Genomic DNA, 24,472 nt, shown 5'->3' with positions numbered 1-24,472 from the left:
GAGGGGAGGCCAGGGCCAGGAGAGGAAGACAGAGAGACTAGACAAACATGAGGGTGGGAAGCTGGGGCTTGTGGACAGACATGAAGCCACTTCCAAACCATGGGGCAGTGTCTAGAAAAATACCACCCGAGCCCTCTTCCTGCCCTGTTTGTTTAGGGCTTGGGGGAAGAGGTTTGTCATCTCCTCCGGAAAGAAGGCAGAACACCAAAGACACCCCCAATGGGAGTAGCTTAGGGAGAGCCCGCTCTGCTAAGAAGACTCCCCACCCACTCTCTTCAGGGCCCAGTCATTCTCAGGGGAGAGGGCGCAATGTCACCTTGTCCCTGGGACGTTAGCGGGGCTAATTGTTAATTAGTGTGCGTGGTTTCTCCGGGGAACAGGCCCCTTGAGTGGGACGGGAGGGTGGGATGGGCATCTTGTGTGGGATTTTCCTTTCTTTCATGAAGACCCCTCTCCAATTTACTGCCCAACAAAATAAAGTAAGCTTCGTCTTCCCTAGGAGGGTCACCCCTCTCCTCCCCAGCTCTGGGGAGGCCTCCGTCTCTGAGAGGTACCATCTCAATCGAGGACACTGTAAGGCTCTTTCTGGCTTGTGTTCTCAGCCGTTGGACTTAACAGAAGGTGAATCAGCCCAGGTGGGCACCGGTGGCTCACACCTGTAATCCAAGTTACCCAGGAAGCTGAGATCTGAGGATGGAGGCTCAGAGCCAGACTGGGCAGAAAAATTGGAGAGACTATGATTTCCAGTTAACCAGCAAAAAGCTGGAAATAGAGCCGTAGCTCAAGTGGTAGAGCCCCAGCCTTGAGTGAAAAAGCCAAGTAAGATCAGGAGGACCTGAGTTCAAGCCCCAGTACCCGCACAAAATAAATTAAAAATAAAAAGGGGCGTCGGGGCTGTGCCTCTATTTCCCCCCCCCCCCACTTCAAGGTGACTTGTGGGTGTTGTGATTGTGGTCTGAGTCAGGGGTGGGTAGACCCACGGCCGCAGGTCGTGAGGAATCCCACCGGGGGCGGGGGAAGGGGGGAAGGACTGCGTCACTGGGCCCGGCTACGGTGGGGGCGAGGGCTGGGAAGGAGGGTGGCGACGGAGAGGACGGGGAGGGGAGGGCGGACGGAACACTTGCGGTGGCCTTGGCCGTGGGGGCGTCGGGCCGGGGGCGAGCAGACGGCTGATCTGCTCCAGGCGTCCCCCAGGCCCGCGCGCGCCACGGTGGGCCCCAGCCTGGGAAGGACGCGGTCGCGCGGCCTTGGGGCGCGGGGTCTCGGAGAGGGGGCTGGGGAGGCGGGGCCCTGCGGGCGGAGGGGCGAGGCTAGGCCCGGCAGGGGCGGGGCCAAAGGCGAGGCGGGCCTGTCGGGGGCGTGGTCAGGGCCGACGGGGGCGGGGCCGAAGGGGAGGCGGGCCTGTCGGGGGCGTGGCGCGAGCGTGGGCGTGGCCGGGGGCGGGGCGGGCGGAGGGCGGGTTTGAATACGCCCGAGCGGGCGCGGGACGCCGGTGGGAGAGCGCGCCGACCTCCGCGCGCGTGGGAGCGGCCCTTCTCCAGCAGGTGCTCCGGGGCCGGGCTGGGGCCGGGCTGGGGCCGGGTGAGGGCGGGCCCCGGGTGGGCCGGAGGCGGCTGTTGGGCTTTGCTTGCCACGCTGGCCGGGAGGCCCGGCCCGGGAGGCGGTGGAGCCCCCGCGTGGCGCGTGCGGGGCGGAGGCGCGCCGCACGTGGCGCACTCGGCCGGGGCGCGGGGGAGCCCGGGCGCGGGCAGCCTGGTAGCTCCTGGGCCCGAAAACGGTTGTGGCCACGCTGGCCTCTGCAAGAGGCCGGCGCGTGGACGGTTAAGGCCCGCTCGGCCGGTCCGTGCAGGGGAGGGGCCGCGCCGGCGCGGGCGGGGATGGGGGCACCCGAGCCTCCCCTCCTCTCCGGGCCCGCCTCGCGGGGCGCTGCGCGCCAACTCCCGGGAGAGTCAATCCAGGGGTGCCGGGGCGCGAACGCACACTCCAGGCTTCCCACCCGAGCCCGGCTCCACCCGGCCCGCACCCCGCCCGGGGCCCCTTCCCCACCGCCCCTCCCCTCCTTCCTCTCGGACACCGCCAGACCCCCGGTCTTGCCCTGGATGGGATGTGGGCGAGGGTCCCGAACGGAGAACGACCGGACCCTCCACCCTCGTTTTCCCCTTTAATGGGAGCGGAGGGTCCCTCCACCTTCCGAGTCTCCCGGGCTAGCAGTCTCCATACCTCCCTCCCCTGCCACCCTCCCCCCCCACACACACACACGGGGAACCTTGAATAAGCTCTGTATGGAGTTTGAATCCATAATAGCTCTGTGGCATTAGGCAAGTGACTCAACCCCTCTGAGCCTCTGCTAACAGCTTTTGTTCTGTGAAAACAGCTGGGTACTTAGGAGACAAGTGGGTCCTTGGGGTGGTGGGGAGGGAGGGCCGGGATACACAGGTAACAGATAGGATCCTGGGGAATGGAGATAGACGTAACACCAGGGTGTATACAGAAGTTGGGGTGCTTGAGAAGTGTGGAGGGCCTGAGTGCAGGGAGGGGCCCCGTTTGGTGGCTGCTTCATCTCTGGCTGAAGGGTTGGTCACCAGATGCTCGGAGATGATACCACTTTCTGGCTTGCCGCTGGTCCAAGACAGACAAGAAAGCCGGGCACCCGTTGCTCATGCCTGTGATCCTAGTTACTCAGGAGGCCAACATCTGAGAATCTCAGGCAAAAAAAAGTCTATAAGACTCTGGTCTCCAATTAACCACCAAAAAGCCGCAAGTGGAGCTATGGCTCGAGTGGTAGTACTAGCCTTGAGCCAAAAAGCTCAGGGACAGTGCCCAGGCCAAGTTCAAGCCACACACACACGGACAAGAACACACAGGGTGGAATGCTAGCTGGAGGGCAGGAGCTGTAGGCTGTCTAAAGGGTTCCGGGGACCGAGGTGCCCACGACTGAGAGCAGAGGTAGACGGAGGGCTGTGCTAATCCCAAGGGAAGGCAGCTCTTTGCTCCACCCTTCTCTCCTCTGGTCTAACTTTGCCTTGGGAGGGGCTGGGGCACAGGCTGTGGTGTGTGTGTGTGTGTGTGTGTGTGTGTGTGTGTGTGTGTGTGTGTGTGGTGGGGCCCCCTCTGTACTCTAGTAGAAACCTCAGTCCTGAGTGGTCTTCTCCACTCCGCAGCAAAGCCCTCAGGTCCTCTAGACAATGTCAATAGCTGTTGTTCAACCACTGTGTCCCCCAGAGCCTAGAGCAGACACCGCCCACTGGCATGCAGAAGTGCTTATCGAGGACCTGTTGATTGGAAGGGGTGCTCTGTCCGGAGGTGTGTGGTCAGCCCTCCCCTCTGCATCCCTGGTGTGTGCTGGGGGCCGAGGAAGACAAAGGGAGGGCTACGGGGAGCGGTGGAAAAGCCCACGGAAGGGCCACTAGCTGCTGTCACTGGGCTGCACCTTGCAGCCCATCTGCCCTGCCCCCTGCTCTCCTGCTGAGCCTCCTGGCTGTCTTATCTCCCTGCTACCAAGCCGCTTTATCTCCTTCTGCTTCTCAGTGCTTGGCTTGCGAGCCTCCCCTCCTGATGTGCCCTGTGCTACCTTTCTGCACTCTGGACCCCCACGCGGGACCCCATGGCCCCGGCCTCCTGCCCGGGCCTGAGATAGGACCCCTTCCTAGGGACCCGCCAGGCTCTCTCGGCTCCCCTCCTTCTGTTGACTCTGAACGTCCGGTGAGTTCAGGGACGGGGTACTGGGGAAGCCTGGCCTCTTTGGACAGCAGCCCTGGCCGGGAGCTGGGCCAGCATGGGGATGGGCCAGGTGCGTGCTGGCCTGGCCCTCCTGCTGTCCAGTGAGGAAGCTCACAGCCCTTAGATCTGCTGGAGCTGGGGTGCTCCCCGTCCCTGCACAAGAGGGGTGCAGAGAGGGACCCGACGGGGTGCCTGGAGCTCTGGGAGTACCCAGTTTGCGCCTGAGCCTCCCCTCTTCCGCCATTCCCTTGAAAGCCACTCTAAGGAAGGGTAAGAGGACAGTGCCCGGGCCTGAGAGGACCTGCGGAGGGAAGGGAGGACCTGAGGCCAGGATTGGGGGTCAGAGGCAGGGCTGGGCTGGGCTACGCCAGGGGCTGTGGCTCTGTACCCATTATGGAATACGTTCCTGGAAAACTGGTTGGGAACTAGAACGCCCCTAGGCAGTGGCTGGAAAGAAGTCAGTCGCACTGGTGTCAGGGAGGGTTTCCTGAAGAAGGGCCTGGCACTCCAAACCGCTGCCTGGCCTTGAATCTGGGGCCGTGGCAAGGTCCAAGGACTAGCTAGCAGCGGGTCCCGGGAGGCCTTGGCCTGCAGATCTGAGCTCTCCGTCCTGTGACCCCCCCCCCCCCGCCCCAGGCACCTCCCTCCCGATTTCTGTCCTTTGTCTTCCTGTCTGTCCTCGAGTGGCCTCGCTGTCTGACCCTTCTCTTCCCTGTCTTCTCGACTGTCTCTTCCTGCCTCGCCATCCTGTTTCCTCCGCCTTTCCCTGCCCTCCACCCTCCTGCTCCTCAGCTTATAAACTGCCTTGGCTTCTGGATAAAAATAGCGGTGGCAGCAGCAGTCAGGCTGTGAGCCAGGTGGAGCCCGAACAGGCAACGGGGGAGGGGGCCAGGCCGGGCCTGCCGGGCTCCGGGGTGCCTGGGGCCCCCGTGGAGGGGTCCCGCTGTGGGGACCCGGGGCTGCCCCGTGCTGCCTGCCAAGGCGCGGCCTCACGCCGCCTCTGACCCCCAGCTAGCGCCAGAGGGAGAGAGCTGCCAGCCGGGCACCTCCGCGCACCCCGGCAGCATGACGACCAGCCAGCAGCCTCAGGACAGGTACGGGGGGGGGGGGGGGCGAGGAGGCGGGGGGGGGGCGCTGGGCCCGGCATCCAGAGCGGGCCTGGTGGGGCTCCCGGGGGCCCATGCTATTGGTGGTGGGCGTTTAGGTTGCTTCTCCGGACTGGCTTCCACCCAGGTAACTCTGAGTCAGATCTGCACGGGGCGCAGACCCAGCCCGCCTGGCCGCGCTAGGGGGCCGCGTGGGCCGCGGTCCCGCCCGGCCCCATCGAGCCGTCAGTGTTTCCACGGCTGCTCCCCGGCCTCGCCGCAGCCTCGGGTTCCTCCCACCACCGCTGTGGGGAGCCGCCTGGCCGCCTCCCTCATTCCACAGCACATCTGGCCCAGCCGTCCCGTCCCTGGGGGCGGCCCCGGGACCTTCGCCTCCAACGCCCTCGGCCCACCCTGCCTTGGGCTCTGCCCCCCTTCCTCTGCCCTTCCTGCCTCTGGAGCCGGGCTCAGGAAGAGGCTCCACGGAGCCCGCCGCCCCACCTCGAGGGGTGCAGAAGGCTGCTGGGCGCTGGCGGCTCACACCTGTAACGCCAGCTACCCCAGAATAGCATGGCTTGAGAACGCCAGTCCAGGCAGGGAAGTCTGCGAGACGCGGTTCCAGTTAACTGCCAAAAAATCGGGAAGTGGAGCTGCAGCTCCTGTGGTGGAATAGTACCAGCCTCGGGTGGAAAAGCAAGGGACAGTGCCCAGGCCCTGAGTTCGAGCCGCTGTACTGGCATAGAAAGATGACAAAGCCATGCCGCCCTTCCTTCTGGGTGTCAGGCCCATCCTTTGCCCAGGCCCCTCACCACCCCCACCCACCCCCGTCCCCCCCCCCCACCGGCTCCTCCTAGGCCTCAGGCTATGGATGGACAGCCCCTTCTGGGTTTTGAACACCTAGCTCCCTCTCTGTGCCCCCATTCCCCCACTTGTAAAATAGAGGCGAGGCTATTTATCGACTCGACAGGGGAGGGAGGACGTGTATGGACAGACCTGGGCTGTGCCGGCCTTCCCCTTGGCCGCCAGGTGTGGTAGCCTAGTCCAGCCCCCTCCCCGGCAGTTCCCCAAAGCCCTCCCAGCCCTGGCCCCACTCCACCCACCGGGCTGCGCCGCCCTGGTTTCCCGGCCCCTTCTGTCCCTCTGCCCTGTGTGACCCCTGCCTTGGAGTCTCGCCCCGCCTCCGGGCCTCCGAGCCAGGCCTCTGGTGTGTTTGCTTTAAAGGTAGCAGAGAAGGAGCAGGGCGTGGGTGGTTAACACGCCTGGCAGCCTAGCTACTCAAGAGTCTGAGATCTGAGGATCAGGATTTGAAGCCAGCCAGGGCAGGAACGTTCTTGAGACTCTTACCTCCAATTAACTACCCCCCCCCAAAAAAAAGAAAGAAAAACGAAAAGAAGAAGTGGAGGTGGGGCTCAAGTGCTAGAGCACCAGGCTGGAGGAAGCCCCGGAACCACCACCCTCCCCTCCCTCAGAAGAAGGGTAGCGTAGGAGGGCACGGAGGACCGACTGCCGCGTGGGTTCTTCCCACAGGCCTCCTGGGTGGGGCCTGCGGCGGTCCGGGCTCCTGAGGCCTGGCCAGGCCCGTGGGCTCCCCGCCCGCGGGGCCTGGCTGCGCGAGGCAGGCATCTGGTGACCATCGAGGTGGCGGGCCAGGCCTAGGCAGAGGGTGCCGGCCCCGTGACGTCCAGTGGCCTGCCCCGGGTGGGGTGACCTTCACAGCCAGCTCTGCCTGGCGCCCCTCACTCCCCGGGCACCCCCGACACCCCTCCAGGTCCAGATGGGTCTGGAGTTTCTCCACCTCAGAGCCCTCTCCGGAGAAGCGCACGGCTCCCGGCCGGCCGGGTGGGGTGGGGGTGGGGGGCTGCTTGTCCACCGGCCCCTCGGCAGCGGTCACAGGGGCTCTTCCCCGCCCCAGGGGGCCCGGGTGTGCCCAGGGCAGCAGGGAGAAGGGGTGGAGGGGAGCACAGGACGTCGTGTCCTGTGATCCCCGTTTCCTCTTCTCCCAGATACAAAGCTGTCTGGCTTATCTTCTTCATGCTGGGCCTGGGGACGCTGCTCCCCTGGAATTTCTTCATGACGGCCACTGGGGTGAGTCTGGGGAAGAACTGGGAGGGGGGCTGTTCCCCGGGACCTGCGGTGGGGGGCACAGGAGAAAACACAAGTCCCAGCCCTCCGGTCTGCGTCCCTCCCTCCCCCGTCCCCTCCCCTGTCCCCTGCAGTACTTCACAACCCGCCTGAACGTCACCGACACCGGCAACGCGTCCTCGGTCGCCGCTCAGCTGAGCAAGGCCACCCCGGCCCCGGCCACCCCCGCACCGCCCTCGCCCGAGAGGACGGAGAGGACGTCCCTCAGTGCCATCTTCAACAACGTCATGACCTTGTGTGCCATGCTGCCGCTGCTGCTCTTCGCCTGCCTCAACTCCTTCCTGCACCAGAAGTGAGCCCCGCTGCCTTCTGCCCCCTCCCCTCCCCCCGCCTGCGCCTCCCTGCCCCCCTCCACCTGCAATCCCCCCCCCCACCTTCCCCGTAGGATCCCCCAGTCCGTGCGGATCCTGGGCAGCCTGGTGGCCATCCTGCTGGTGTTCTTGGCCACGGCCGTCCTGGTCAAGGTGCAGATGGACGCTCTCCCCTTCTTCGTCATCACCATGGTCAAGATAGTGCTCATTAATTGTGAGTGGGGGCGGGGGGGGGGCGGGGGGCCTCTGGTTGGGAGGGGGGCAGAGAGAGAGGGGCAGCTCTAGGAGTCACAGGACCTGCCTTCCCCTGCCCCCCCGCCCGCCCTCCCCCGCTGACGCCCGCTCTGTCCCCCAGCATTCGGCGCCATCCTCCAGGGCAGCCTGTTTGGGCTGGCCGGGCTCCTGCCCGCCAGCTACACCACCCCCATCATGAGCGGCCAGGGCCTGGCCGGCTTCTTCGCCTCAGTGGCCATGATCTGCGCCATTGCCAGTGAGTCGCCGGCACCGGCCTGCTGCCGTGGGTGGGGGTGGGGTGGGGTGGGGGTCCCCCACGCCGCTCCTCACCGTGCCGCCCCCCCCAGGCAAGTCGGAGCTGTCGGACAGCGCCTTCGGGTACTTCATCACGGCCTGCGTGGTCGTGGTTTTGGCCATCATCTGCTACCTGGGCCTGCCCCGGCTGGTGAGGGACTGGAGAAAGCTTGGGGCGTCTGTGGGGCGGAACCGGGGGTGGGGGGGAGACAGGTTTCTCACCACTCTGTCCCCCACTCGACAGGAATTCTACCGCTACTACCAGCAGCTCAAGCTGGAGGGGCCCGGGGAGCAAGAGACCAAGCTGGACCTCATCAGTAAAGGTCTAGGGAGCCCCAGGAAGCCGGGGGGGCGGAGGGGCCAGCAGGAGGCAGGGTCGGGGTCCCGGCTGGTGCTGGGCGCCTCGGGCCCTGGGGGAGGCTTAGGGCCCAGAGCACTATGACCGGAGGCTCAGGCTAGAGGGACGTAGCGGGGAGATCTGGGCAGAGTGTCGGGGTACAGCGTGGACCAGTTAAGGGGTGTCTACCTCCAATGAGGCCCACCTGTTGCTCCGTCCTCTCCCCGCGGTGAAGACCCTTCCGCAGCCCGTCAGCCCCCGGGAGAGGAGCCGAGAGCCATCAGAGAGGAGCCCAGGGTGCCGGCCCCCACCGCCCAGCCCACCAGCCACTCGGTCAAAGCCATCCTCAAGAACGTGAGATGGGGTCCGCCCTCTCTCTGCCCCTCCCCGTCTCCCCTTCTGACTTGAGACGGGCCCCTCCAGGGTGTGTGTGTGTGTGTGTGTGTGTGTGTGTGTACGTACGTACGTATGTGTGCGCACCCTGCCAGCCTCTGTGGGTGAATCCCCTCCCCTCTCCAGATCTCAGGCCTGGCCTTCTCCGTCTGCTTCGTCTTCACCGTCACCATCGGCTTGTTCCCCGCCGTGACCTCCGAGGTCCAGTCCAGCATCGCGGGCAGCGGTGACTGGGGTGAGGAGGCACGCTTCCCAGGAGGGGGGCACAGGGTCCCGGGCAGGTCTGTGAGCCACGGGGGGCAGGGGTTTCCTTCTGCCCAGCCCCCCTTCCCCTTTCCCTGCACTGAAAGCATTGTCCCCCTTGTTGGGGGGGGGGCAGAGGGATGGGGAGTAGTGCCTCTATCTCTCCCCTCCCCTCTTCCTCTTCCAGAAAAGTACTTCACTCCCGTGTCCTGTTTCTTGACTTTCAATGTCTTTGACTGGTTGGGCCGGAGTCTCACAGCTGTTTTCACGTGGGTACGTGGAAGAAGGGCACAGGGCCCGCGCAGGGAGGGAGGGGAGGTACGGAGGAGATCCAGAAAGGAAACCCCCAGACCGCACTGTGTGAAGGGCCGTGGTTATTCTAACTCATGGTTTGGTTTTTGTGCTGGTACCGGGACTCGAACTCAGGACCTTGAGCTCTTGCTTGGATTTTTCCACTCAAGGCTCACACTCTACCGCTTGAACCACACCTCCACTTCCAGCTTTTGTTTTTGCTGGTTAGTCTGAGCCGAGAATCTCAGGCTTTTTTTTTTTTTTTTTTTGGCCTGGCTGCCTTCAAATGAGCTCTCAGCTCTCAGCCGCCTGCGTAGCTCAGACGGCAGGCCTGCGTCTCGGCACCCCGCTTAGGGAGCGTCTTCTAAGTGCAGGTATCACTCACGTGGAGCTAGGTATGAAAGTCTTCATCCCGCAAGGGAAGGTGCCGCGTACCCACCCAGATTAGGAGACAGAACGTTCCGGCACCCCGCAAGGCTCCCCCCTCCCCGGCCCCCCTCCCCTGGCTGGGTCCAGGCTCCGGCGGGGCCGCGCTGAGCCTCCCCCGCGGTCCCGCAGCCCGGGAAGGACAGCCGCTGGCTGCCCAGCCTGGCGGTGGCGCGCCTGGTGTTCGTGCCCCTGCTGCTGCTGTGCAACGTCAGGCCCCGCCGCCACCTGGCCGTGGTCTTCCGGCACGACGCCTGGTTCATCCTCTTCATGGCCGCCTTCGCCTTCTCCAACGGCTACCTCGCCAGCCTCTGCATGTGCTTCGGGCCCAAGTGAGCCAGCGGGGCCCCGAGGGGACCCTTGGCAGAGAGGGGGCGGGGGGGGGAGCCCCTCGTCCCTGGGCCCCCGGGACCCCGGCCGGGGACGCGAGCCACAGCCCCGCCCGCTCTCCCGTAGGAAGGTCAAGCCCTCCGAGGCGGGGACGGCAGGGACCGTCATGGCCTTCTTCCTCTGTCTGGGCCTGGCCCTGGGGGCCATCGTCTCCTTCCTGTTCCGGGCCATCGTGTGACCGTGGGGGACAGAAGGACCGCCCGGCCCACCCTCACGCCCGCGTCCTGCCCCCGCGGGGGCGCGCGGGGCTGCCCCGGAGCTTCGCTCCTCCAGCGGCTTCTGCTTTCTGAAGGCCTGTGCCGGCGGGCCGCGCGGCCGGGGGAGGGAGCTCATTGGTGGCCTGAGGGGCAGGGCTGGGAGGGGACACTGGGTCTCTGCCTAATGGCTGGAGAGACTCCTGGGCACAGAGAGAGAGACTGAGACTGAGAGAGGCGCTGGGTTCTGCGTGTCCCTGCCCGTGCGGAGGGGGCCGGGCTGGCCGGTGCGCGCCCCTGCCCTCCCCTCCCCTCCCCTCCCGCGGCCCCCGCCCCGGCTCCCCGTGCCTTGTCCTCACTGTCACGCGCCTTGTACAGTTGCCATTTTACTGCCTTTTTTATACTCACAGAAACCAGGTGCCTTCTGAGGCTGAGCAAATAAAACTTTTTTTTTTTTTTTTTCCCTTTCACGGCTCCCTGCGTTTGCTAGCGGGGATGGAGAGTCGCCTGGTCAGCCATTGTGGGCGGTGGGCAGCCAGGTGAGCAAGCCCAGCCAGGCCGGCCGGGGCTGGGGTGGGGGGAGGGCGTGGCCCGTGGCTGCAGAGGGCTCCGGTGCCCCCTGCTGGAGCGGTGTGGGAGGACCGGCCTGGAGCCAGGACGCCAGAGCACAGCCCAGACCAGACCAAGAAAGGCCAAGCATTTCTTCACCGCGCGTTCCTTTGTTCAGAGGACCAGCATCTGCCCCCCCCCCCCTCAGTCCCTAGAAGGAGCTCGGCAGAACCGGCCAGCTCCTCCCCTAGCTCCTGGCTGGACGCCCCCACGCCGGGGCAGGAAGAGGCTGGGCCACGGGTTCGCCCCCGTCCCTGACACAGAGTCCAGCCGCCAGGCTTCCGGGGCAAGGGGCCCGGGCGTCCTCCTGGAGCGGGACCTCCCCTTTCTCTTCCCAGACTCTGGCCTGCGCAGGGGTGGTTTGGTATGGAACCCTGAGGACACCTCTCCCCCCTCCTGCGGGTACTACTTGACGTGTGTGTGTGTGTGTGTGTGTGTGTGTGTGTGTGTGTGTGTGTGTGTGTGAAGGCAGAGCTCCGCCCACAGTGCTCCCGGGAACCAGGCCTTGGGTGTGGAGCTCAGGTTCTTCCCAGGATGGCAGGTACTGCGGCCCCGGCCTGCTGCTCACTCCCTGGGCCCTGACCTGACCAGCAGACACACGGGAAATTCTTTCATTGATGGAGTTAGATCTCAGTCCTGTTGGCATTTATTTGTTCCTTCTTTTGAGACACAGTCTCACTGCGTATGGGTTAGCCTCAAACACACGATAATCCTGCCTCCTGCTCCCGAGTGCTAGATTCTAGGTGTGAGCCACTATGCTTGACTTAGCTTTTCAAGTCTCTCCAAGGAAGTCAAGTGCTTGGGAGAGTTGAGTGTACCATGGTGCTGGGCACGGAATCCATGCTGGTCCATCAACAGACTCCACATCCGCGCTGGTGGGAGTAGCCCTCTGTTCCTCTCAGCTTCGAAAGCCGCGGATAGCCAGGGGCCACCGGCTCATGCCCGTAATCATGACTACCCAAGACACCGAGGTCGGCAGGACCATGGTGTGAAGCTAGGCTGGGTGGAAAAGTCCACACGACACCACCTCCAAAATGACCGGTGGAAGGTCGGGCCGGAGGCGTGGCTCCAGAGGTAGAGTTCCAGCTTGCCAAGCAGGCAGAATAAGCTCAAGGCCCTGAGTTCAAACCATGGTATTAGCAAATCAGAATCCCTGTGGGTCCCTGAGCCATCTCTGGAGCCTGTGTGTGGCCCGAGGCAAGATGCGTACAAACCAGAGTTCCTTCTCCTCTTCCTGCCTCATCTTCCCTGGCTCCTCCATTATGCACAAACACTGGCATCTCCGGCCGCAGCCCCCAGTGGGCGGTTCTGTCTTCTCCAGGCCCTGTCACTACCTCCTGCCTTCACCTGGAGGACTAACTTCCAGGTCTCCAGTCCATCCCACACACGGCCACAGAATAATCTGGAAACCAATTTAGAGTATGTCACTCCATCTTCCTAGAATATAGTTCTGTCTCCCTGAACGTTTCCTGAGGCTCCGCCACCCCCGGCCATTTCTTCGTTTCATTTCATGCCGTTTCTTCCTCTTCTGCCCAGAACTTCTGGAAGGTTACCTGCCTTCTCCCAAGCCTCTTTATCTTTGCCCAGCTATGGGGCAAGGCTAGGATCTACATTTTACCCAGTCCTTGCGCTACGCCTCTCAGGAACCCTCAGAACATAGGCGACGCCACCCGGCCACACACAGGCCCCCCCTGGTGGACGGTAACGCTCACGGTGCCCCGGGCTGTTCCTGTCCACCCCGGCAGTGACTCAAAGGGGGAAAAAGCAAACTTGGGATACAGCCAACTGTCTTCTCTTCTGTACTTAAGTCGATGTGGGAGAAATTCACTGGAATGTGTTTCCCCAAAGTCTTCTAATGCAGGTAGGTGCCCCCAACTGGCCATCTCCGGTCTAACTGCAGTGATGGGTCCTGTCCACAAGTGGGCGCCCTGTCAGCAGCACTGTTGGCTAGAAAGGGGAGGAGGCCCCCCCTCTGCCAAGCCAGGGGCCGGTGGTGGCTTAAGCCTGTCACCTCGGCTACTCTGAGGGTTGCAGTTCAAAGCCAGCCCAGGTGGGAAAGTCTGAAGGTCCATGGGACTCTCATCTCCAATTAACTACCAGAAAACGAGAAGCGGCGCCGTGGCTCAAATGGGGAAGGAGCTCAGGACCTGCACCTGCGCCCGCAACCGGCAAAAAAAATAAAAATAAAAAATAAAAAAAATCTGCAGGTGCCCCGGCCAGTGTTGACTCGACGCTGAACTCTCCTGACAGCTCCGCTCAAAACAGCCTGTTCACTGCTGTCCCCTGCTGGCCGCCACTGCCACCGAAATGCCCATCTTTTTAATCATAAGGTGACACGTCCAGCCCTTGAACACCCAGAAACTGAAGGCCCCTCCTCCTCGGAGACTCAGCCGCTTTCCAGGCACGTTCAAATGCAGCCTCGGTGTGACTCTATGGGCTGGGGGGGGGTGTGTGATTTGAAGGGAATATCAGAGCTCGGTGGTGTCAGGAGTAACACACAGGGTGGCAGAGGACCCCGGTTCTAAGAAGAAAGACGGCCTAAATGCTTCTCAGGCTCACACACCCACGGTGACTGGAAATGGATGTGAGCAGGGAAGTGCAGAGTCACGTTAAAGAGGTAGCAGCACTGCTGGCCAGCCAGGCCTGCCTGAAACCCGAGTCTACACGCCGGAAAGACAGCCCATGGGCAGGAGGCCAGCTTGGCAGGGGCCACGTCGGTCCTTCGAGGCCCATCTCCGTCCTGGACAAGTTGGCACTGGAGCTGGCAGTGCCCCAACCCCTGCTGCCCATCGGGGGTCCCGTGTCTGAGCCTGGCTGGCTCAGCCCCCGCTCTCTCTGCAGCCAGGGCTGGCCCGGTGCTCCCCGCAAACGGAGGAGGGGGGCCATCAGGACCCCACGGAAGCCCCTGCCCAGGACAGCTGCTCTGCCGGGCTTTGCTGGGGACAGCCTTCCAGTCCTTCTAGGGCTGGCGATGGATGCACCTGCTGTTCCTGAGCCGGAAGTCGGGGTGCAGCCCTGGCTCCTTTAAGGGGGGGTGGCAAAGCAGGATGTGGAGGCCCAGACCTACACCTCTAGCCAAGACTGAGAAGGTCAAGGCTTGAGGCCAGCCCAGCTCCCACCCCCCAAAAAGGGTTCAAGGCGACCCACTATCTCAGTAAGCCGGGCACAGGGCATGCCTGGGCCGGAGGTATAAACAGGGTCACACCCAGGCCAGTCTGGACAAAACACCTGACTCAAAAGCAAAAGCAAACCACGTGAAAGGGCTGAGGGCTTGCTCAAGTCGTAGAGAGCCTGCTTCACAAACATGAGGCCCTCGGTTCGAAGCCTGGTGCCACCACGAAGGAACGGGAGGGCCGCGGGGGCTCGGGCTGGCTGAGGGAATGAAGGACATCTTTGTAGAACCTGGGTGCAGGGTAGGCGGCGCCCGGTCACCAGGACAAGCAAGGCCACCTCTCTCATCCAACTGAAGTCCTTGTCCCCAACCAAGCCCAGCCATCTCCAGCGAGACCCCACTTCCACCTCATTCCGCAGCCGGGAAGGGAGGTGGGGGGGGAGGGGCAAGGACCTGGGAGGGGGTGGGGGGTGAGGTCCCCTAGCCCTGCACCCCCTAGGCACACTTATCCTCGCAGCCCGGGGTCCCCCGCTTCCCGCAGAGCCACTTTGTAAAGCAGGGGCCGTGACGTTTGGGACTCCGTCCCCAGCACCTCCGTCTCCCCCTCCATCCGCGGTGCCAGCTGCCCAGGGGACTCCAGAAAACTCAGGCCCAGAGGCTACGGGGTGGAAAAAGATAACCTGAACTCACCCAGCCACGAAGCGTTCGCAGGCAGGGAAGGGACAGAAAGAGGCAGGGCGTCACCAAGCCCCTTAGGGCAGGAGCCGCCGGCTTCAACCCAACTCCAAACACCGGGACCCCAGGGGCCCCAGCCTGCCGGTCCTCCTGTCACTTGAGCCACAGCTTTGCTTCCAGATTGTCCTGACTTTCTTGCGAAGGCTGGCTTTAGACTGCCATCTTCAGATCTCAGTCTCCTGAGCGGCTGAGGGTGACGGCACGGGCCACAGGCCTCACTGGTCCTTACCTGGGTGGAGGTGGGCTACGGTTCCTACGCTGGACAGGGGCAGGGGCGGGGAGAAGCACAACACGAGGGAGATCGGGTTAGGGGTTCTGTCGCCCACCCCCGCCGGCCCGGCATCGGCTCTGGGATGAACAATTCCACCTGCGTACTCAAAGGGACCTGGAGCACGACGAAAGACCTGACCTGGGAGGCGAAGGGCCGAGGAGAACAGACATTAGGGACTGAGCAGTGACAAGCCGGCGGGACTTATCACTGATGGGACACCCTCAGGAAGGCCAGTCACTTGACATGCGTATTAATAGAGCAGATTACCAAAGATGCCACCTTATAAACCGAGAATGACTTAGATCACAAGTCCTGGCCCTCTCCTCCACACAGCCTGGGGCTTTGTTCTTGCCAAAGATCCAATGACTCAGCTGTCAGCTCGCCCGCCTGCATTCCTTCCTTCTCTTTCCTCTGTGTGTGTGTGTGTGTGTGTGTGTGTGTGTTGGGGCTTGAACTCAGGGCCTCACACTCTCACTTTTTCCACTGAAGGCTGATACTCTACTGCTCGAGCCCCAGCTTTCTGCTTGTTAACTGGAGTTGGGAGTCTCTTGGATTTGCTGGCCCTGGTTTTGACTTTGAAGGACAATCCTCACATCTCAGCCTCCTGGGTAGCTGGCATTACAGGTGTGCGCCCCCTCCCCCCCCCCCCGGGGTCTGTCAGCCTTCAGATCCAGCACTCACCCCGGCCTCTCCGCCACAGGCCTGGGGGTGCCCCCAGCCTGCCTACCCCTCCATGCAGAAGGAGGTGTGCCCAGCTTTCCCCCTCCCTCAGGCCCTGCTTTCGTTTTCTTAGCCGGCCTCACTATGTAGCGCAGATTGTCCTGGAACTTGTGATCCTGTTTCTGCCTTGGAGGGCTGGCTTTACAGGGGTCTGCCTCTCCATTCCCAGCAGGGGCCATGTCCGGCACATCCTTCAAATCACTTTTTTCTTTGTTATTCCCACCCCACCCTCCGCCCCCAGGGGCTGGAGATTTTGTGTGTGTGGTATTTTTAACAACACAACTTACAGTCCTAATAATTTAAACCAACAATTAGATATTTTTTTCTTAAGCACACTTGGAGTATTTATTGTTGTTGTTATTATTATTATTTTGTCATATGTGGGGTTTGAACTCAGGGCCTGGGTACTTTCCCTGAGCTTTCGTGCTCAAGGCTAGTGCTCTACCACTCTGAGATATAACTTGCCTTGCAGTTTTCTGGTGGTTAATATGGAGACAAGAGTCTCACAGCCTTTCCAGCCTGGGCTGGCTTTGAACCATGATCCTCAGATCTCAGCCTCCTGAGTAGCTAGGATGACAGGTGTGAACCACCAGCACCTGGCTGGTACAAGGATTTTGAGTTTCATACTGGTGTTTGGTCTGCATAGTGAATCAGCCAGCCTGGACTGAAAAGCAAGTTCAAGGCTAGACTAGGCTATATTGCCAGACGCTGTTCCTAAAACCAGCTCCAAAATCAAAAGCTGCATTTCACTGCGTGCCAGTAGCTCATATCAGACAGGAGACTGAGACCTAGAGGATCAGCAAGAAAAGGCTGTGAGGCTCCATCTTTGATTAGCCAGACAGGAGGCTGTCTGGAAAAAAAATGTAATTTACCTGGCTGATGAAATGGAAACCCCTCTACTTTTATAATAACTTTTAAAGAGCCAAGACTGTACTCAAGTGAGCCCAAGTTGTGATTTTTCTTCTGTCCTAGCAGCAAGTGGAAATAGACCTAAGCGCATGGGCCACCTGACTTCACCTAGCTGGGCTATGTCAAAAATGCCCAACAGCAGCTGGGCGCCCGTCACGTGCCTATAATCCCAGCTCCCCAGGAGTTCTGAGGACGGTGGTTCGAGGCCAGCCCGGGCCTGAGACTCTCGTTGAGACTCTCGTTCCCAATGATCTACCGGGAAAAGCTGGAAGGGGCGCTGCGGCTCGAGCGGCGGGCGGGGCGCCAGCCTTGAGCACAAAGAGCCCAGGACGGCCGGCGGGCCCTGAGTTCAAGCCCCGGGACTGGAAAAATAAACCAGACCCAGGAGCAGGCCGGCTGCCCGCGCGAGCGCCCGGCCCACGGTCGGGGGCCTGGGCTGGGCCGGGCGGAGGGGATCCGGGCGGCGGGGGTCTCGCTCCCCCCCCCACCGTCCGGCTGCGCGGGGCCCTCCCGGGGTCGGCGCCCAGGTCCCCCCTCCCCCCCCGTCCGGCTGCCCGGGGCCCTCCCGGGGTCGGCGCCCAGGTCCCCCCCCCCCCCCCGTCCGGCTGCCCGGGGCCCTCCCGGGGTCGGCGCCCAGGTCCCCCCCCCCACCCCCCCGTCCGGCTGCCCGGGGCCCTCCCGGGGTCGGCGCCCAGGTCCCCCCCCCCACCCCCCGCCCAGGCCGCCGCGGAGGAGGGCGCGTGGGGACGGGCGGGGGGCGAGGACCGGGGCGCCGCGGGGCCTTTGTCATCCGCCCTTCAGCCCGCGGGGCCGGGCGGCCGGGGCGTCGCAGGTGGGGGCCGGGCGGGCTCGGGCGCGGGCACCGCGGGGCCGCAGAGGGCGGGGCGGGGCCTCGCGGGCGGGCGGAGGGGCGGAGCGGGGTGGGGCGCCGAGACCGGCCTGGAAACTGCTGGAAGGCCGCAGTGCCTCCGCGGCAGCTCCCTCCGCGCACGCCGGCAAAGAGTCCCCGCCAGCGCCGGCCGCGCCCCTCCCCCGCCCCGTCCCCCGCCCCCCCGCGGCCCCGGGTCCGGGCTGCGGAGCGGGGGGACCCCCGAGCCCGTCGGGGGGAGGCTGCGGGGGGCGCGGGGCCGACCTCGGGGAGCCGGGTCCGGGCGCAGCGGTGGGGGGGGGTGGGGGAGGGCTGGCCGCCTCGGCTCCCGAGGGGTCCCCGGAGGGCCGGCCTCCAGGGTGCGGCGGTGTCGGGGGGAACAATAGGGCCGCGCGCCCGGCAGCCCAGCGGGCACACCCCGTAGCGCCCCGGCCCCCGGGTTTGGACGCGGTCACGTCCCGACGCGCGGCCCGGGGCTGCGGGGCGAACGGAGACGTCCATCCCGGAGGCCGGGCGGCCGGGCCGGGCTCCCCCCGCCCCCCCGCCCCGCCCTCCCCGGTGACGTCACGCGCGGGCGGCGGCAGGTGCGGCGCGGGCGCCGGCGCGCACGCTCCTTTAAGGCGGAGGGATCCGGGGCGGGGCCCGGGGGTGTGCTCCGCCTTATATAGGGCGGTCGGGGGGCGCCGGCCGCTCTCTCGAGTCAGCCCCGCGCCGCGCTCCTCGCTCGCCAGTGTCCGACGCCGTCCGGGCCGCCTCGCCTCGCCTCGCCGTCCAGCACCCGCCGCTCGTTGCCTGCACGGTAAGGCCGCGCGCCCCGTCCCCGGCGTCTCCCTCGGCGGCTTCGCGGGCGGTGTCCTGGCCGCCCGGCCTTGCGCAAGCCGGGCCGCCCTCGGCTGCCCTCGCCGGGCCGGCGCGGTCGCGCTTCCCCGGGGCGGCGGCGGCGGGCGCGGGGCGGGCGCGGGGCGGGCTCGGGGCGGGGGGCGCCGCGTTCCTGGGCCTCGGGGCGGAGCGGCGGCCCGGCGGCCGGGGCCCGGGGCGGGGGGCGGCCGCACGTGGCGGCCCCGGCGGCGTGGGGCGCTGCCATCTTGGCCTCCCACTTCCGGGGGCGCCCAGGCCGCAGTGACTCAGCGCGCTCGGCCCCCGGCCCCGCGCGTCCGCGCCGCGCTTTGTTTCCGTGGGGCTCGCGGCGTGGGGAGGGACGCTTCCGGCCGGCTCCGCTTCGAGATCCTTCCTGCCGAGGCCGGGGGGGGGGGCGCGGAGCTGGGGAGGGCAGGCCTGGGGAGATCCGTGGGCTCTCTCTCCCCCGCCCCTCCCTGAGAGCCGAGATTGTTCTGGAAGCTTCTGGAGCCTGGCGCCCCGCCCCAGTGCCCGGATGCTAGGGCGGTAGGGAGGTGCACAGTGGCGCCCCCTCCTCGCGTGGCCCGCCGACAGCCTCGCCACCATCTTTTCTGGGCTGGGTCCTCAGCTGTCCTCCGCCGAGGCCCTGGCTTCTCGCCCCTTTGTCCCGACTCGATTGTCGCCTAGGTGCTGTGTCACCGGGTCGGCCCGGTTCCCTTTCCCGGCCGGAGGAACCACACATTTGGTTCAACAGGCCAGGCAGATACGGGGGGAGGTTGCCATTGAGAAGTGAGCGCCCTAATTGTAACACTTGGTCCTCCCCCAGACTAAAGGAGACATAGTAGATGCTGACTCGGACCGCTCCACGTGCGGAGGAGGGGTGACCTGGGTGGGATCGACGTGCAAACCAGGCCATGCTGAAAACCTTGGCCGCAGTAGATACCGTTCAAAGAGTCTAGCTTTGCATTTGATGCAGGAACGCGTCACATTTCTGCTCCGAATCCGGTTCCTGGGCAGTGAGCAAGTGGAGAGGTCACCAAAAAAAAACTTGAGGGAATAGAAGATTCAGTTCTTGAGTAGATAATGGGATCAGCGTGTTCTTGAGTTTTAGAGTAATGGTGGTTGCTCTTACTTGTAGATGCCTGAGGAAGTGCACCATGGAGAGGAGGAGGTGGAGACTTTTGCCTTTCAGGCAGAAATTGCCCAGCTTATGTCTCTCATCATCAATACCTTCTACTCCAACAAGGAGATTTTCCTTCGGGAGTTGATCTCCAATGCTTCTGATGTGAGTACTTGCCGTATGGTTTTAAAATACAGAAGAGGCAAGGGTAGTGTTTAAAATACAGAAGAGGCAAGGGTAGTGTACTTGGGGTCTGTTAGAGCCATCACTGGTCAAAAAGATTTGTCCTTGAAGGTTTCCTGGGTTGCAGAGATAGTTAATGTAAGTTGATACTTAAAGGCCAGTAAGACTTGAGGCTATCCAGAGGCATAACCCAGTTTATTGAATTTTAGGAGATGGGAGTATGGGGGTGGACTGGTGGCATTCATTCCTCTCCTTTGGGGGGGGTTTACTGTGTGGAGGGGGGTGTAGAAATAGAGGAAGGGTAAGTAAGTGGAGTTGTCATAGTCTGTATGTACTATGAAATGAGCTATGCAATTTGTAGTCAGGGGCTTGAGGTGAAAATTAGGGGAAAGTTAAGGAAGGGCTGACATTGTCCAAGAGGAATTAATACTCATGACATGCTATGGTAATCACTCTGTATCCTTTTTTGCCAGTTCTGGGGCTTGAACTTGGCTTAGGCACTGCCCCTGAGCTTTTACCACTTGAACCACAGTGCCACTTCCAGCTTTTTTGGTTTATGTGGTGCTGAGGAATTGAACCCAGGGCTTTGTGCATGCTAGGAAAGCACCTCTTTTATCACCAAGCCACATTTTCAGCTCATGTATAACACTTCAGTAGCAAGATTATATTCGACAAAGGCAGGGACAATAAACATAAAAGAGCTGGGAGGAATCAAATTGTTTGTATTTGCAGGCCTTGGACAAGATTCGCTATGAGAGCCTGACAGACCCTTCCAAGTTGGACAGCGGTAAAGAGCTGAAAATTGACATCATCCCAAACCCTCAGGAACGGACCCTGACCTTGGTGGACACTGGAATTGGCATGACCAAGGCCGACCTCATAAATAACTTGGGAACCATTGCCAAGTCTGGTACCAAGGCATTTATGGAGGCTCTTCAGGTAGGCCTTGCCTCATCTGCACATCATCACTCAGCAGTGTTGTCGCCTGCTGTTTTGTCTAAGCTTGTGTTTGGCTTGGAATCTTTGGTGTAGGCTGGTGCAGACATCTCCATGATTGGGCAGTTTGGTGTTGGATTTTACTCCGCCTATCTGGTAGCAGAGAAAGTCGTGGTGATCACGAAGCACAATGATGATGAGCAGTATGCCTGGGAGTCTTCTGCTGGGGGATCCTTCACAGTCAGAGCAGACCACGGTGAGTTGGCTGCCCCTGGGGAGGTGGCTCTGGTGGGCAGAGTTCTCTAGGTGAACAAATAGCACTTTCTATGTGCCCTCATGTGCCAACAATGTGGGGCTTGGACCCGGGTTCAGGGCATGCTGGGCTCTTAGGTTTTTACCTCTAGGCTGTGGTTGACCACTTGAGGCATACTTCCTTTCTTTTTTTTGCCAGTCCTGGGGCTTGGACTCAGGGCCTGAGCACTGTCCTTGGCTTCTTTTTGCTCAAGGCTAGCACTCTACCACTTGAGCCACAGCGCCCCTTCTGGCCGTTTCCTGTATATGTGGTACTGAGGAATCCAACCCAGGGCTTCATGTATATGAGGCAAGCACTCCTGCCATTAGGCCATATTCCCAGCCCACTTCCATTCCTTTTTTGCTGGTAATTGAGAATCCTGCATACTTGTCTGTCTGGGGTGGCTGTGAATGACAGTCTTAAGGTCTCCCGAAGAGTAACTTAGGTTACAGGTATAAGCCACTGGTCTTCAGTAGCAGTCTCAGCATTGTATTTGTAAAGCTTATCTAGTCAGTGTTTGGCATCACATCTAGTTGATTTCAACTCTTTATAGGTGAGCCCATTGGCCGGGGTACCAAAGTGATCCTCCATCTCAAAGAAGATCAGACAGAGTATTTAGAGGAGAGACGGGTCAAGGAAGTCGTGAAGAAGCATTCCCAGTTCATAGGCTATCCCATCACCCTCTATGTAAGTGGGCTGGTACCCGTCTGCTGTCCTGTATGTTCATGGCCTCTGAATTTGCTTTCCTGGTGTTTTGAGTCTCTCCAGATTTTTACTGTTGAATCTGTTATTTCAGTTGGAGAAGGAACGAGAGAAGGAAATCAGTGATGATGAGGCAGAGGAAGAGAAAGGCGAGAAAGAAGAAGAAAAAGATGAGGAGGAAAAGCCTAAGATTGAAGATGTGGGCTCGGATGAGGAAGATGACAGTGGTAAGGAGAAGAAAAAGAAAACCAAGAAGATTAAGGAGAAATACATTGATCAGGAAGAACTGAACAAGACCAAGCCCATTTGGACCAGAAATCCTGATGACATCACTCAGGAGGAATATGGAGAATTCTACAAGAGCCTTACCAATGACTGGGAAGATCATCTGGCAGTTAAGGTGAGAAGACTTGTAATCACATTTGCCTTGTGGGCTCAGCAGGAGAGGAGCAGGTACAAACTGTAGACAGGTAGTGGCTCAGAACTGGCCTAACTGGTAATGTCGGGATTTACACCAGTGATTCTGCCACATTGGAGAAATTGACCCTTGGTTCAGATGTACCCCGCGAGATAGCATTCTGAAAGGGTTGTATCTAACTGTAGCACCATCGTAGTTTGATTTAAATGCTTTAGTGTGACTGAAAGGCTAGTTGAGGTTACTGCCGGCTCATAGTTATGTGTTATTCCAGCACTTCTCTGTAGAAGGTCAGTTGGAGTTCAGAGCATTGCTCTTCATCCCTCGCCGGGCCCCCTTTGACCTCTTTGAGAACAAGAAGAAGAAGAACAACATCAAACTCTATGTTCGTCGTGTGTTCATCATGGACAGCTGTGACGAGTTAATACCTGAATATCTCAGTGAGTATCTGAGTGTTATCTGGGAGTATCTTTATAGGCTACTTGGGTAGAGGACTGTCATCAGATCTCCAGTGGTCCTTTACAACCCAGCTACCTAAGCAAAGAAAGGTTTGTGGGGATAGCAAGAGCGGTCTCTGCTTTGTGGGTGGCCAGGTCTGATCCAGGTGTTCTGAGCTTTTTTTTCTGCTCTGTGTGCAGACTTTATCCGTGGTGTGGTTGATTCTGAGGACCTGCCCCTGAACATCTCCCGAGAAATGCTTCAGCAGAGCAAAATCTTGAAAGTCATCCGTAAAAATATTGTGAAGAAGTGCCTTGAGCTCTTTTCTGAACTGGCAGAAGACAAAGAGAACTACAAGAAATTCTATGAGGCATTCTCAAAGAACTTAAAGGTAAGGATAAAGCTCAACTACTTATACTGCACTTAGCAGTTAGGGTGCTTCCCCATTCAGAGTACCAGGTATCACTTGGATTGATTATTCTTGTTCCTGTTCCAAAGCTTGGCATCCATGAAGACTCTACTAACCGGCGGCGCCTCTCTGAGCTGCTGCGCTACCATACTTCTCAGTCTGGAGATGAGATGACTTCTCTGTCAGAGTATGTGTCGCGCATGAAGGAGACGCAGAAGTCCATCTACTACATCACTGGTGTGTTGGGCCTGGGTCTTGAAAGCCGTGGTGTATGAGAGGGGAGGTAGGGGGACACACCCCTGCACCTGGGAACTGGTGCTAGCTGGGAGAGTCATGTTTAAAACTCCACTTACAGGTGAGAGCAAAGAGCAGGTCGCTAACTCTGCCTTTGTGGAGCGGGTGCGGAAGCGGGGCTTTGAGGTGGTGTACATGACGGAGCCCATTGACGAGTACTGCGTGCAGCAACTCAAGGAGTTTGATGGGAAGAGCCTGGTCTCTGTGACCAAGGAGGGTCTTGAGCTACCAGAGGATGAAGAGGAGAAGAAGAAGATGGAGGAGAGCAAGGCCAAGTTTGAGAACCTCTGCAAGCTCATGAAAGAAATCTTGGACAAAAAGGTGGAGAAGGTGAGCCATTTGGGGGCAGGATGTAACTTGGCACTAGCGGGTCACATGCCTGCTACACAGCTGGCACCCCAGGGAGTTCACTGTTAAAATCATTTTGTCTTGCTTTCTTAGTCACATTTGAGAATTTGGTGTGCATTATCAGAGTAGGAACTTTTGTCTGTGCCACTACTGGACCTTCAACTCTTCCTAGACAGTGGCTTTTTTTAATGTGTGTCAGTCCTGGGCTTTGAACTTGTGGCCTGGGTGCTATCCCTGGCTGGGCTTTTGCTCCTGGCTTGTTTCTCATGTCTCTTGACTGACCTCGTCTAGCCATGAGTGAGCTCCTGACTACGGGTGTTGGCACCCTGCCCTGCTGAGCTATTCTGTCCCTTACTGTCCACAGGTGACAATCTCCAATAGGCTTGTGTCTTCCCCCTGCTGCATCGTGACCAGCACATACGGCTGGACCGCCAACATGGAAAGGATCATGAAGGCCCAGGCACTTCGAGACAACTCCACCATGGGCTACATGATGGCCAAAAAGCATCTGGAGATCAACCCTGACCACCCCATCGTGGAAACACTGCGGCAGAAGGCCGAGGCGGACAAAAACGACAAGGCTGTCAAGGACCTGGTCGTGCTGCTGTTTGAAACCGCACTGCTTTCTTCTGGCTTCTCCCTTGAAGACCCCCAGACCCACTCCAACCGCATCTACCGCATGATCAAGCTAGGCCTGGGTAAGCTGGAACCTTGTTACCCGCCAGTTGTGAGACTTCTGTTTCTAACCTTGTTCCTTGAAGAAGACTTAAGATCTCTCTTTAATTTTAGGCATTGATGAGGATGAAGTGGCAGCAGAGGAGCCCAGCGCCGCTGTTCCCGATGAGATCCCCCCACTTGAGGGCGATGAAGATGCCTCTCGCATGGAGGAGGTGGATTAGATAAGAGTTCCCCACCGGGAAGGAAGCCAGCATCCTCCTGTATAGTGTCCCCAAGCAGCCTCGACTGGCCCCGTCCCACCTCGCCCCCTCTGCTGCCACCTCCAGTCCCCTGTCCACAGCAGGAAGCAAGGGATTCAAGCCCTGACCCCCTCTCCCCCTCTGCCAGCAGGGTTGGGTGTTGTGTATTGTGGTTTTTTGTGTTATGAAATTAAAAGTATGCAAAATAAAAGATGGAGTTTTATACAATTTTCTCCCTTGTAAAGTGGATCTCGCTGCCTCCCCTACTACAATACAAGCCCAGGTGGGACACACATA

At 60.8% G+C, this 24,472-nt stretch overlaps 2 protein-coding genes and 1 long non-coding RNA gene across 5 annotated transcripts; 2 read left to right on the top strand and 1 right to left on the bottom strand.

Moving 5' to 3' along the window:
- Positions 1 to 1,455: 1,455 nt before the first annotated feature.
- Positions 1,456 to 10,519, top strand: Slc29a1 (solute carrier family 29 member 1 (Augustine blood group)). 3 transcript variants are annotated; one of them, XM_048347693.1, is made up of 15 exons: positions 1,456 to 1,544; positions 3,223 to 3,303; positions 3,529 to 3,702; positions 4,732 to 4,814; positions 6,809 to 6,890; positions 7,022 to 7,239; positions 7,333 to 7,472; positions 7,614 to 7,748; positions 7,840 to 7,937; positions 8,031 to 8,109; positions 8,359 to 8,477; positions 8,643 to 8,751; positions 8,947 to 9,032; positions 9,609 to 9,808; positions 9,933 to 10,519. In XM_048347693.1, the coding sequence occupies exons 3-15, from the start codon at positions 3,556 to 3,558 to the stop codon at positions 10,042 to 10,044; spliced, it is 1,608 nt and encodes a 535-aa protein (XP_048203650.1). In that variant the 5' UTR covers positions 1,456 to 1,544; positions 3,223 to 3,303; positions 3,529 to 3,555; the 3' UTR covers positions 10,045 to 10,519. The 3 variants fall into 3 exon arrangements, with proteins under 3 accessions (XP_048203650.1, XP_048203651.1, XP_048203652.1); XM_048347694.1 differs by lacking the exon at positions 3,529 to 3,702; XM_048347695.1 differs by lacking the exon at positions 1,456 to 1,544 and having other exon boundaries at positions 3,231 to 3,303; positions 3,651 to 3,702.
- Positions 7,375 to 24,431, bottom strand: LOC125352542. Its single transcript, XR_007211180.1, has 3 exons — positions 24,257 to 24,431; positions 15,255 to 15,257; positions 7,375 to 7,386 (listed from the first exon to the last, which is right to left on the bottom strand). It is a non-coding gene; the product is annotated as an uncharacterized LOC125352542 (long non-coding RNA).
- Positions 17,932 to 24,403, top strand: Hsp90ab1 (heat shock protein 90 alpha family class B member 1). Its single transcript, XM_048347691.1, has 12 exons — positions 17,932 to 18,083; positions 19,260 to 19,406; positions 20,157 to 20,363; positions 20,457 to 20,616; positions 21,206 to 21,339; positions 21,449 to 21,754; positions 22,044 to 22,209; positions 22,408 to 22,598; positions 22,706 to 22,853; positions 22,972 to 23,240; positions 23,623 to 23,956; positions 24,048 to 24,403. Exons 2-12 carry the CDS (start codon positions 19,260 to 19,262, stop codon positions 24,155 to 24,157), a joined length of 2,172 nt encoding a protein of 723 aa, XP_048203648.1. The 5' UTR covers positions 17,932 to 18,083; the 3' UTR covers positions 24,158 to 24,403.
- Positions 24,432 to 24,472: the final 41 nt, after the last annotated feature.

The sequence above is a fragment of the Perognathus longimembris genome, chromosome 6, assembly GCF_023159225.1.
Source record: "Perognathus longimembris pacificus isolate PPM17 chromosome 6, ASM2315922v1, whole genome shotgun sequence".
Classification (NCBI taxonomy): domain Eukaryota; kingdom Metazoa; phylum Chordata; class Mammalia; order Rodentia; family Heteromyidae; genus Perognathus; species Perognathus longimembris.
Note: the sequence above shows the minus strand (reverse complement) of the source record. Positions and strands in the feature narration are given on the sequence as shown.